This window comes from Exophiala bonariae (genome assembly GCF_035927105.1).
Source record: "Exophiala bonariae strain CCFEE 5792 chromosome Unknown scaffold_24, whole genome shotgun sequence".
NCBI classification, from domain to species: domain Eukaryota; kingdom Fungi; phylum Ascomycota; class Eurotiomycetes; order Chaetothyriales; family Herpotrichiellaceae; genus Exophiala; species Exophiala bonariae.
Genome location: NW_027042499.1, coordinates 302,005 through 314,660, shown reverse-complemented (window position 1 = coordinate 314,660; position 12,656 = coordinate 302,005). Strand labels below are relative to the sequence as shown.

The 12,656-nt window shown below is 49.7% G+C and overlaps 5 protein-coding genes across 5 annotated transcripts; 3 read left to right on the top strand and 2 right to left on the bottom strand.

The window, feature by feature from the left end:
* Nucleotides 1–274: 274 nt before the first annotated feature.
* On the bottom strand, nt 275–853 carry LTR84_006408 (uncharacterized protein; the record flags this gene model as incomplete). Its single annotated transcript, XM_064849969.1, has 3 exons — nt 275–402; nt 455–689; nt 743–853. 3 exons carry the CDS (start codon nt 851–853, stop codon nt 275–277), a joined length of 474 nt encoding a protein of 157 aa, XP_064703270.1.
* A 2,138-nt stretch (nt 854–2,991) lies between these two features.
* LTR84_006407 (uncharacterized protein) lies at nt 2,992–4,329 on the top strand (the record flags this gene model as incomplete). Its single annotated transcript, XM_064849968.1, has 5 exons — nt 2,992–3,057; nt 3,099–3,169; nt 3,219–3,333; nt 3,416–4,138; nt 4,186–4,329. The coding sequence occupies 5 exons, from the start codon at nt 2,992–2,994 to the stop codon at nt 4,327–4,329; spliced, it is 1,119 nt and encodes a 372-aa protein (XP_064703269.1).
* Nucleotides 4,330–5,187: 858 nt separating this feature from the next.
* On the top strand, nt 5,188–7,986 carry HSP98 (Heat shock protein hsp98; the record flags this gene model as incomplete). The annotated part of the gene is made up of 1 exon (XM_064849967.1): nt 5,188–7,986. One exon carries the CDS (start codon nt 5,188–5,190, stop codon nt 7,984–7,986), a length of 2,799 nt encoding a protein of 932 aa, XP_064703268.1.
* An 832-nt stretch (nt 7,987–8,818) lies between these two features.
* Nucleotides 8,819–9,736, top strand: LTR84_006405 (uncharacterized protein; the record flags this gene model as incomplete). Its single annotated transcript, XM_064849966.1, has 1 exon — nt 8,819–9,736. One exon carries the CDS (start codon nt 8,819–8,821, stop codon nt 9,734–9,736), a length of 918 nt encoding a protein of 305 aa, XP_064703267.1.
* Nucleotides 9,737–11,297: 1,561 nt separating this feature from the next.
* LTR84_006404 (uncharacterized protein) lies at nt 11,298–12,647 on the bottom strand (the record flags this gene model as incomplete). The annotated part of the gene is made up of 1 exon (XM_064849965.1): nt 11,298–12,647. The coding sequence occupies one exon, from the start codon at nt 12,645–12,647 to the stop codon at nt 11,298–11,300; it is 1,350 nt and encodes a 449-aa protein (XP_064703266.1).
* Between the last annotated feature and the right edge of the window lie 9 nt (nt 12,648–12,656).

Here is a 12,656-nt window from a genome sequence, read left to right as displayed (position 1 = left end):
ACGCCTACCATGTAGTCTAGATATATCTATACCTGTGTTGGAGTGTTGTGAACTGTGCTCCTGTGCTCCTGTGCTTATGGCTCCCGTTGGTTTGCAAGTATTCTGCAAAAACTAACTCACTCTGATGCACAACTCCGGCCTTTGATCCCGAATTGATGTTATGTTGATGCCAAGCCTCACCACACGCTCGAAATCCATGGGAAATTGAATTCGGAATGAATGCACTCCCCTTGCATCGACTCTGTACTCAGTTGCGCCCGACCCCTTGCCTGCTTCAGGCGTGCTTGATGTGTCCATTGGCCTTGGGTTTCGGAACCGATCCATTGCCCTGCAGTGACTGTGACATTCTGTTCAGGGCTTTGAAAGCTTTGCCTGTAGTACTTATGCTGTCCCACAGTAATGCTATTGAATTCTGTCAGCTGTGATGCCTTCGCGAACGAGTTCCATCACTTACAACCGGGAATCACAATCCAGATGAAGTTCATGAAGAAGAAGTAGCACCAAAAGTAGTATGCCTCTGGGCGGCAGTAGGTCATGTTTTTGTAATAATGGTCAAAGAGGCATGTGGCGTAGTATAGTATATCTCCATAGATCTGGCCAAGGGAGACAATGGCTTGAACAGGGTATCGCAAGGGATGCGAGGTGATGATAGCATAGACCATGAAGAAGGACAAGGGGCCCCAGCACACCTAACAAGGCGTCAGTCTAGTCAGATTTGTTCCGTTTGACAATCCAAACTTACCGCTGTAATCGTTTCCATACACAGCACAAACGGGTCGGAAGTCAGGTACCGCGAATCCGAGAGGGCATACTCCTTCCACAGTTGCCCAAATAGATCCTGCGCACCACCCATGCGCGTGTGGTTATAAGAGAAGTACCCCTCGAAGAAGAGATGAATGCATCCAGCTGTTCTCATTGTCAGCGCATGTTCTTGTCCTTCTGTCTTCCGCTGGCAGGGGGCTTGTCAGGTCTTACAAAGTGTGAACCACAACACTGCCAATTTGTCTGTCTTCTTCAGATGCGGGCTGATGGTAGAAGCTCCCACCCACGTGGCCCCAAGGATGGCCGTGCAGCCTATTGCAAAGGAGACCAGTAGCTGAACAACGTCTTTCTCGTTCGCAAGGTAGTTGGCGATTTCCACACCCAATGGATAGAATGGATGCAAGGGTATCGGGTCTGGGATAGGGATCGCAACCGGTGCCGGTGCTGAAGGCATGACTTTTCTGAAGTAATCCATGCTTCTATACTATTATAGATAAGAGGGTGAAATTGGCTTTTTATGAATGGGAGTTCGTATGGTGTTGGGGAATAGGTTGAAGTCAATTGGTGGTGGAAGAGGGAGAGGTCTTAAGGCAGTGATCCAAGGAAGGACAAACAAGCGTGAGAAAAGTTGGACTGGACACGGGACCTCTAGAAAGGAATGACTGACGAGGTGATGATGAAAGTGCGAGGAGTGACAACAAGTAGGAAGGAGGAAGATCTGGGGGGTGAATCTGAAGAACCTGAATTGGTGGAGAGTAGAGCTGGGGAGGTGGATGGGGAGGTGTAGCGTGTGCCTGCAGTAACTTGTAAGTGGCCCAGCTAGTGACAGAGGGAAGACGGAGATGACGATCGTACGACTCGGTGCCTCGCCAGTCAGTGTCGGTCAGTGGGTGCTCATCCAATCTACCTTTGGTTGCTAGAGAGCCGCCGGTGACAATTTGGCAATAATAAGAGCTGAAGTGGGAGCTTGAATTCGATCCATTCTGGCCATCCTGGGCTACCTATGGACACTGTGGTATTTAAGGGCTTCAAGCTAAGAACTCTGTGGCTGTTCGTGGTCGCGGCTCTTGTCTTGCTTCAAGCCTCATTATTATTAGAGAACTTCCAGTATGTAGGAGAGAGCTAGATACATATATTTGCAAGCAGTCACTCCTCCTTTGGGCAGTCTAGAAACAAAGGGCTCGTCTTGTACCTTTTCTGTAAATATTTTTCTCCAAGTACAGTGGGCACCTGCAGCAAGGATGAGAACTAGGTCCCTCGGTTACAGAGATCAAGTGCAGTGGAAAGCCACAGCCAGATCTCGGCCGCTGTGGCTCATTTCCTGGGTACAGTTAGGTATCCCTACCGAGGACTCCCCTTATGGATTAGGTGCCACCCCCGCTTAACAATTTCTATGAGCAAATCTGAACCCTTCCACTCCAACTCTTTGCAGCCTCGGAGAAGGTATCCCACCAACAGATGGCATTTCAAGTCCTATTAAACATCTACCCACAACCACATGTTTTTGCTTTTGCCTCCGTCATATATTGGCCAACCATCTGTTTGCCCATTTTGCCGCTCAACATCCAGGTTACGACTCTGCCGTCCTCGTACCTCGCTAACTACATTCTCTGCCCACTCAGCTGCCTCCAACATCTCCTCACGGTGAAAATCTCGTCCCTCATATGCCCGTCCCTGACACTGGCCATGCTGTGAAAGCCTTGTTCTGCTTTCTATTTCCGTCATCCAAAAAGCCACTTTTGAAAATTCTACCCGTTCAGTGTGGGGTCGTCCGTTGGCATCTTAGCGAATCGTTCGCATGTTTGGTGGATGCGTTCACATCCTCAATGGTTGTCATGAATATGTTCCTCTGTCGAACAGGGTTCAATGACGTGATATGCTCCATGGCCACCAAAGGTCCTTGTTTGTCTATCCCCATCCAGATCCGCTTGCAGACGTCCCAGGCAAATCTGAAATCCTTGACCTCGATCCGGGCCCGTACTACTAGTAGGTGCTTCTCAACCTTTGAACTCTTCATTAAAAGTGGCTCGAGCACTTTCAGCTTCGTTGTCTCATCTCCATCAAGCTACGAGTGTTGCTCGTACTGGTTGACTTGGAATTTCAGTTGGCTAAAAGCAGCTCTATACCATCCGTCCTTCAGGACTTGACATTCTTTATTCTTCTCATTAGATCGGCCCGTGACCACTTGGCTCAATTGACTTGTAGCATTGTCATTGGGATCACGTCATCATGGCCGGTTTGAAGCCCATTTACTGTGCCACACATCCTCGTGCGTGTAGCACTGCTTTCGAACGGGTTTGAGGCCTATCCGTGCCATACTATTTCACAACTGATAGCAGCAGGTCTTTATGACCAGAAAAGACTTGGCTTGTGTCCATGAGCCTTTCGGCGATGCCTTTTATTATGGGTAAGGATATCATATATACCAGACTGTTCACCAGCCTAATTCGTTGTAGCCCAGAACGACTCAGCCCACGTTATGAACAAGACGAAGCAGAGAGGAAGGCCAGTGGCTTCGCCAATTCAACATACAAGACAGTCTTCGATCGATTCGACCAGGAGGGTTCTGAGGTGTGACCTACTCAGGAGCCCTTGCATTCCATGCGGGCCAATATGGGATCCTAATATGATCTGTACTTACCTATCTTCATAGGGCAAACGCCTGTTTATCAAGGATATGATATCCTACTTGGTTCCCCCAGAGCAATTGCCCGCCAAACTCGCTCCCTCTCTCGGAGCCAGAAAGCGCGGAATCGGCACTGAAAATGGTGTCAAGTCGACCAATGGTGCACCATTCCCTTACGACACCGATGCAGAACCAGGAAATCCTACCATTGTCTCAAAGGCTTTGTTGGAGCAATTTCAGTTCACCTTTCTGATTCGTGACCCTCATTCCAGCATCCCTTCTTACTTCCGATGCACCATCCCGCCGTTGGACGAAGTGACTGGTTTCTACGAGTTTTATCCTCATGAGGCAGGATACGATGAACTTCGTCGCTTTTTCGATTTCGCCCGAGAGTCTGGCCTTCTCCGAAAGAACAACGCCAATGCAGCAAATGGGGCAACCAATGGAACCACGAATGGTGACACTAACGGACATACTAATGGCCACATCAATGGAAATGGTGTTAACGGCAACGCGGGCCATGGACAAGGTGATAGCTCCGATATTTGTCTTGTTGATGCCGACGACCTTCTTGACGATCCCGAGAGCATTATCCAGCAATACTGTCAACACGTTGGCCTTGACTTCAATCCCGGCATGTTGACCTGGGACAATGAAGAGGATCAACACCGGGCCAAGACCGCCTTCGAGAAATGGAAGGGTTTTCACGATGATGCCATCAATTCCAAGGACCTCAAACCTCGCAAACACGTAAGTACTGACATGGAGGTGGCTACAACAGTACTGACAGGCGACAGAAGAAGGCTGCAAAGTCCGAGGCTCAATGGGATGCCGAATGGAAGGAGAAGTATGGTGAGCAGGCAGCCAAAGTCATCCGTGACACAGTCGATGCCAATATGGATGATTACCTCTATCTGAAGCAGTTTGCTTTGAAGCCATGAGGACTTGATGAGCAGTAGGGCTCTCCATCAGCGAGACCAATTCTGATATTGGAATTGGAGAGAATGAATCTTCGAACTACACTTGTATTGCAATGTTATTACGATCGACTATGTTGACAGCGTTGAGCCACTACCAAATTGTAATTCAGTGGTTGGACTATCAGGAAAAATGAAGAAATCTTATCTCTGTGAGGTTCGAGGAACGAATAACGCCCGATGTATATGGCGGTCGCCCATCCATAAAATATTGGTATACTCAGACCGGAACATCCCCGTTGACCAGTCGTTCATCACCACAATCTGGGATATTGTAACGAGCTACAGGTATTCTCAGCTCAATTGAAGAAAAGCCGAGTAATTCTGCCACAATATTCTGGCATATATGGAAATGACAGGGTGTGAATGTCGTATGATAGTAGCCTGACCAGCCGAGTTTAGTTAATGTGAGCCCTAAGGATGATTGACCCGGGCGTGGCCGGGTACAACGCCAAACCCATGATAGGCGGCTTAGGGGAGAACCATGTAGCAAGCCCCAACCGTTGGCGGCATTGGTTGCAAGTCCCTCGGCGATGATTCGAGCAGGGCTGAGATATTTCTTGGCACTTCTCGAAGCCACTGGAAGGTGCCAGCACTGAGCAGCAACTGCCCCTCGGCCTGACTCGCCGGTTGCCCACTACCCACCTTGAAGGTCATAGCACCAACTACATCATTCTCGTCACAGCGAGACTCGAATAACCACAACACAATAAATTCCACCACACCTCGACCATTATCAATCCTATTTCTTTCCTCGAACTGAAACACCCAGCAACCACTGAACCATTTTGTGTCACTTTAACCATTTTGAATCACTAAACCATGGCTTCAGCAAATGGGCCGCAGTTTACTGATCGAAGTGCAAAGGCACTGACTGATGCTGCAAACCTGGCAGAACAATATGCACATTCTCAGATTCTACCAGTCCATCTGGCAGTCGCTCTCTTCGATCCGGCTCCCGATGAATCAAAAGACCAGCAAACTACCATGAATGCTTCACAGTCTCATGCCTCAGCACCCCTCTTCAAACAAGTCGTAGAGCGAGCCCATGGTGACCAGCAGCTACTGGATAGAGCGCTGAAGAAGCAACTCGTGCGACTTCCCAGCCAAGACCCTCCTCCAGACCACGTCACCATGTCTCCAGCCCTATCAAAGGTCATCAGATCTGCGCAGGAACTCCAGAAAACTCAGAAAGACAGCTTCGTCGCCATAGACCATCTAATTACTGCCCTCGCACAAGATCCCAAGATTCAAGAAGCCCTCCGTGAGGCCAACATTCCGAACAACAAACTCATCGATACTGCCATACAACAAATACGAGGCACGAAGCGAGTGGACTCGAAGAATGCCGATTCGGAGGAGGAAAATGAGAACCTCAAGAAGTTCACCATTGACATGACTCAGTTGGCAAGAGAAGGCAAATTGGATCCTGTCATTGGCCGAGAAGAAGAGATACGTCGTGTGGTTCGAATTCTATCCCGACGAACAAAGAACAACCCCGTCCTGATTGGTGAGCCCGGTGTTGGAAAGACCACAGTCATTGAGGGTCTTGCCCAACGGATCATCAACGCCGATGTCCCTGCCAACCTTGCCGCCTGCAAACTACTCTCACTCGATGTGGGTTCTCTGGTCGCGGGCAGTAAATACAGAGGTGAATTCGAGGAGAGAATGAAGGGTGTACTCAAAGAGATAGAGTCTTCGAACGAAACTATCGTCTTGTTTGTCGACGAAATTCATCTTCTCATGGGCGCGGGTTCTAGTGGAGAAGGTGGCATGGATGCTGCCAATCTCCTCAAGCCTATGTTAGCACGCGGACAATTGCATTGTATCGGTGCCACCACCCTTGCCGAGTATCGGAAGTACATCGAGAAGGACGCCGCTTTCGAGCGAAGATTTCAACAAGTCCTGGTCAAAGAACCCACTGTACCCGAGACAATATCAATTCTTCGAGGTCTGAAGGAACGTTACGAGGTCCACCACGGTGTTACCATCCTAGATGGTGCCATTGTTGCGGCTGCTAGTTTGGCTGCTCGTTATATAACATCTCGACGCTTACCAGATTCTGCAGTTGACCTGATTGATGAGGCGGCAGCTGACGTTCGAGTTATTCGAGAATCCCAACCAGAAGTACTCGACAATCTCGAACGACGTCTTCGACAACTCGAAATAGAAATTCATGCTCTTCAACGAGAAACGGATCCATCCTCGGCTCAGCGACTTGAAGAAGCTAGACGCGAAGCAGCAAACACCAAGGAAGAGCTCGAGCCCTTGAAGGAACACTATGAGCGTGAAAAGGCTCGTTCCAGAGAAATTCAAGAGGCCAAGATCAAATTGGAATCACTGAAAAATAAGAAGGATGAAGCCGAACGATCCAACGATCTGCAAACGGCTTCCGATTTGACATACTACGCTATTCCTGACACCACTGCGAAGATCAAGGCTCTCGAAGCTGCTAGAGCTCAGGCAGATGCAGAACAACATCTCAGACTCGGCAACCTGGGAGAGGCATCACCAACCGACGCTGTTGGCCCCGAACAAATCAATGCCATTGTCGCCAAAATGACGGGCATTCCAATTACCAGACTCCGTGCATCCGAAAAGGAAAAGATTCTACACATGGAAGCCCATCTCCAGAGAATTGTGGTAGGTCAAAAGGAAGCTGTCAGAGCAGTGTCGAATGCCATCCGACTTCAACGATCAGGACTGGGTAATCCAAATCAACCACCCAGTTTCCTCTTCTGTGGTCCCTCAGGTACCGGAAAGACCCTTCTTACAAAAGCTTTGGCCGAGTTCTTGTTCGATGACTCCAAGGCCATGATCCGTCTTGACATGTCGGAATACCAAGAACGACATTCATTGTCGAGAATGATCGGCGCACCGCCCGGCTATGTTGGGCATGATGCTGGTGGTCAGCTTACGGAAGCCCTCAGACGTCGGCCGTTCTCGATCCTCTTGTTCGACGAAGTTGAAAAAGCGGCCAAAGAAGTACTCACTGTTCTTCTTCAACTCATGGATGATGGTCGAATTACTGATGGACAAGGAAGAGTGATCGATGCCAGAAATTGTATTGTTGTGATGACGAGCAATTTGGGTGCCGAGTATCTCGCACGAAACAATGCACCTGATGGACGTATCGATCCAACCACAAGAGAATTGGTAATGAATGCGCTACGGAACTACTTCTTGCCCGAGTTCCTGAACAGAATCAGTTCGACTGTGATCTTCAATCGTTTGTCTAGGCGCGAAATTCGGAAGATTGTCGATTTACGACTATCGGAGATTCAGAAACGTCTTGAGTCAAATGACAAGAAGGTGATAATCGATGCTACTGATGAGGTCAAGGATTACCTAGGAGCTGCGGGATATTCACCAGCCTACGGTGCTCGACCATTACAACGATTGATTGAAAAAGAGATCCTCAATCGGTTGGCAGTGCTCATGCTCAGAGGAGCAATCAAAGATGGCGAAACCGCACACATCGAGTTGGAAGATGGTAGAGTCATCGTTCTACCCAACCACACAGATAGTGACATGGACGATGATGAGGACATGTTTGACGAAGACGATGCTATGTTGGAACTTGAGGATGGTGCCGACGGCAATATGGATCTTTATGAATAAACGGCCAGACAAGTAATGAACGACTGATGATTGATATACCATTACATCGCATTTTAGCATATTGGGCGTTCAATGGTCTGGCGTTGAGGGTATGACGGGTTCATGTCCGTTACAGTTATTACATACCCAAAAATGGAACTCCTAGCTTAGATATCTAGGTTGATAGCATATAGATTTTTCGTGAGGAAATGGAAACTTCTGCAAACAATGTAATCTTCTATTTTGAGAAATATATTCCTGAAACTTCCATGCGTGCTACAGGTCTATCTCATGTGCACTTGACAAAACTTGAAGCTTAGTCTGTGTATCTCGCTCAAATACTATGCCATAAACAACTTGCCCAGGCCTTAATGCCTACCTAGTACTTAGGTAAGAAATATAACTCCGACAGTAAAATGTCAATATCATTCTCCTCCACTTTCGAAGTGAGGCGAGTGTTTATGCAGCCAATCATATTGTGAGCAGACAACTCAACGCGCCAAGCAAAAACGCGTCGCGCTTAAGTTGAGTGTTCGGCCAGTGATGTCATTTTCCAAACACTTCAAGTTCACTCAATCTGCTTCCTGAGTGATCTGCCAACCCCAGCCCAAACTTGAAGCCATCGCACCGAGCATAGAGTCAAGACTTTCCTGAACGGATCAAAAGAAACGTCTTGAACACGCACGTAATAATCTACAATCTACATCTCATGCGCACCGTCACGAACCATCACATTCGAATCGAAGTCCAAGTGTATTGAGCGCACACTTCAAGAGTGAAGTCGTAAACCCATCAACATCCCAAACCAGGAACCCAAATAGCCACTCCGCAAGCAATTGGTCAATCGATCACCATGGTGCCCACGCCAAGCACACATAAGCGGGCAAGACCAGCATTCTCGCCTCTCAGACCCGGCAAGAAGTCCAAGACGACATCTTCCACGACGAGCGTGACGAAAAAGAATGGCGCAGATGGGGTCGTGAAGAAATCTACGGCGGGTGTTACGGGCTCGAGGAATAGAGTGACGAGTAAAAAGACACAGCAGGTGCGGAAAGAGACGTCGAAGCAGAAACAGAAGCCAGGACAAACACAAGTCCGGCGGAGGAAGGCCGCGAAAGGGACGATGAGGGCTGTTCTGGATGATTCGAGTGATGGGGAGGAGGATGAGGTTAGAGGGAGAATTGATGAGGACGATGAGGACGATGAGGACGATGGTCAGGAGCAAGAGGAGGAGGAAGATATTGGCAGGAGAAGGAACCGCTACCTTCTCGATGAAGCCTCCTCAGAATCAGATGCAGAGGAAGCCGAAGATGATGACGAGGATGAAGACAACGATGAGTCCCGAGTCTTGAACCACAATAGCGACTCAGAATCAGAAGCCCAAGCCTCGTCACCAGAACCAGAATTCATGCTCGCCGAAGTCATCCACCACGACCACGACCGCCCCAACACGAGTTCCAAGTCAAACCGCAAAAACACATCAGAGTCCGATCTCTCCATACCCCTCCCACTGATCCACCACATTATGCGCTCGCAATTCACGACGCCGGACAAGACGTCCCTGTCGACGGATGCGCGCGCCCTGATGGGAAAATACGTAGAGGTGTTTGTGAAGGAGGCCATCCATCGGTGTGCGTTGGATCGGGCGGAGAGGGAGAAGACTCGCGGTAGCGGCGGCGGCGGCGGCCACAATGTGGGCATCGGCGATGATGGGTGGTTGGAGGTCGAAGATCTCGAGCGCGTGGGGGTGCAGTTGTGTTTGGATTTCTGAGTTTCGGGTTTCTTGAGTATTGAGCGTTGATCACCTGGCTTGGAATGATTTGACGAAATGAGCTCTTGATGATGTTGGATATCGTGTAGCAGGGTCATGGTATTCTTGATTAGAGATGTCATGCATACACAGGACGGAGAAGGGTACAGAGCCAGCGTTTACCACGACGCTCTCCCAAAGTGGATCGTGCCTATACAATTCGAGACTGAAAGCACGCGAATTGGTCCCCAGAAGATGCGTTATACCCCTTACTACATACGCGCATACAGTGAGCCACTACAGACACAACCGTTCCAACCGAGTTGTGTAAAGCGCGTCTACGATATCTAAACAACATCGTCCATGGCCCTCTCGATGTACCTACGTCCCTACCTTCTACATCCCCGCCACAGGAAGTGGCTGCGAAAACTTCATTCTAAATTCCTAGACACGCTGTATAACACAAGGTAGGCGCAAGCCGATGCTGCCGCAAGGAAGCAAACCTCTGAAGAGAAATAATTTTCTCGGCTCCATGGTTCGCGAACCTCGAGAGATGAAATGGAGCGAGTGGACGAACCGAGTTGGGTCGCGTCGTCTCCTCTACTAAACTCTACCCTCAAGAGTCATAAGGAATATACACCAGGCCAGGTCAGAGCTGGTCGAAACCACGCGTCATTCATTTCCATAAGAGATAGACCACTACGAAGGACTCACAAATTAATGAGATCTGGAACACGAGATCCGAAACAGGACAGACGACAGCCACGCGTACACGTACACGTACGTAGTGAGTGAAGCGCACCCAAGGCTCCAGGACCAAAAATAGCTGCCTCGGCGTCAGTATCAGAACCTCCTACAGCATGAGTGAATCCACAACCGATTTCAGACTCTAGGCAAGCCTCGACCTTCAACGTTGGATCCTCGATCCTTTGGCATGACTCAGTACTCGGCCCTTGCGAGGCCTCGTACACCATGCCGCTTGTGTAGACACCTGGCGTATCCAAACTGGCAGAGTGGACAACCTCGGTCAGAGCAGAGCAGAGCGATACTATCAATTGAAACGAAGCGAAAAGGTAACGGCCTGGCCCAACCAAGGATTCTCCACCCTCGCTCGACCTGGCTAGACCATCAGTAGAGTCCCGACGACGTACGTCGTCGGATCAGCCGTGCTCCGAGATTGATTTTGTTTCAGGGTGCGGAGCGTGGAAAGGAATGGTGCGAACCTAGCATGGCATGGATAAATTCAATATGTCTTCGTGGCCACTGGTGGGGAAAAGGGCATGAGGGATCAGAAGAGATAGAAATGGACGCATTTATCACTATTAGATGATGGTGGTACGACTTAGCGGATGGCGTCCTCCCCTTGCCGAATGGGAAGGCATTGTCCATTGCTATTGGTACCATTCCGCTTTGGAGACTCCTGTTTTTATCGTGGATGGGTAGGAGATGTATTGTACGCTATAAATACTAGTGTAGTCTCTTTTGTCACAGGACAACGTTGGCGGCCTATTAAGATACTCAACATTCAATGTCGCCGAACGCAGATGACAGAGACCATTAGATGGCCCTTTCGGACGGCCAACTATGCGGAAAGGCTGATCAAACACCTACCAACACGGCGGATCGTCTCATCATCATCTGCAGTATCGAGATGATGCTCGCCATCTGGCCAAAAAGGTTCCCACCAAGCATGCAGATTCTGGCATGTGCCGAGCGTACTCCAGCCAGTTTCAAGCCTGATGTCGTCCAACACCTGTAGCAGTGCTGCTCTTTCGGCTCGACCGACGAGGATTGTGCCGGCACTGGACAGCAACTGAACGGCGTTGGCCCAAGCGATAGGATGCCGATTCGTGATGCTGTTCGACACAATCTTGCGGCTCAGACGGATGGCTTCTCTGGATGCGAACTCGGACATGAGCCGGACGGCTCTTTCACCGGGTGTCCGGTCTGGGAAGGCGAGGATGCGGAACAGACAGGCTAGATCCATCATTTGCGTTGCGGCACATGCGGCGGCTGATACGTATATGATCTGCCTGAATGGCACCCGGGGGTCCTTTGGGGGTAAGTCAATGATCGGACGGAAGGCGACCGGACGATTGCTCTCATGGAGATCCAGAGATGAGGAGATTCTATTCCATCGGTCTTCCAGCTCTGATTGCTCTGTTGGGGTGCGCAAAGCCTGTCGAACGTCACACAGTAAATTATGGGTGTGGGCGAGGAGTATCACCACTTGATTGCACCATGAATCGAGCTCCCAGTCGTGAGCATGATGGGGCGGAGCCAACGAAGCTCCATTGGGAAGCCAGCGTGATGGGTCAAGCAGAGTATGTCGAGCTCTGGCTATCGAGGCCAGCAGATCCATTCGACAGTACACCCAGAAGCAAGACTGAGCCACGCCGCCGGATCGTCCATGCCAGCCCTGACTTGAACACAGAGAGAATGTGCCTCTCAGGTGGGTATGCCAGTCGAGACTTTTGGCATCGATCATTTCGCAGTAGCCTGTGAGCAAACACGATGCAAAGACCGCAGGACACCCTGTCGACTCTGCATTGCCCAAGGCTCGCGTCAGTTCTTTGAGGCCATGGTTATACTGGTCAAGGGCGTAGATTGAGCTCTCTCCTGATACCAAGGAGTATTGCTTTGCACAGCTTGCAATTATGGATCGGAACAAGGATCGGTTGGATAATGATAGATGTGGCACTGCGAGTGACCAGTGTTTGATGGTGTCGAACATGTCGAACCAGGGGCCGAGAATGTTGCAATATCGCTCCATGAAGAACGCCTCGGTTGGCTCTGTGATGGGACGACATAACGGGACAGTACTGGCAGCTGAATCAATTGGGTACTGGATCGTTGCTTCATTCCGTACACTACCACCACGGGACAGCTGACATTCTGCTCCGCTCACAGTCGAGGGCGATTTTGTTTGCATTTCCGTTCC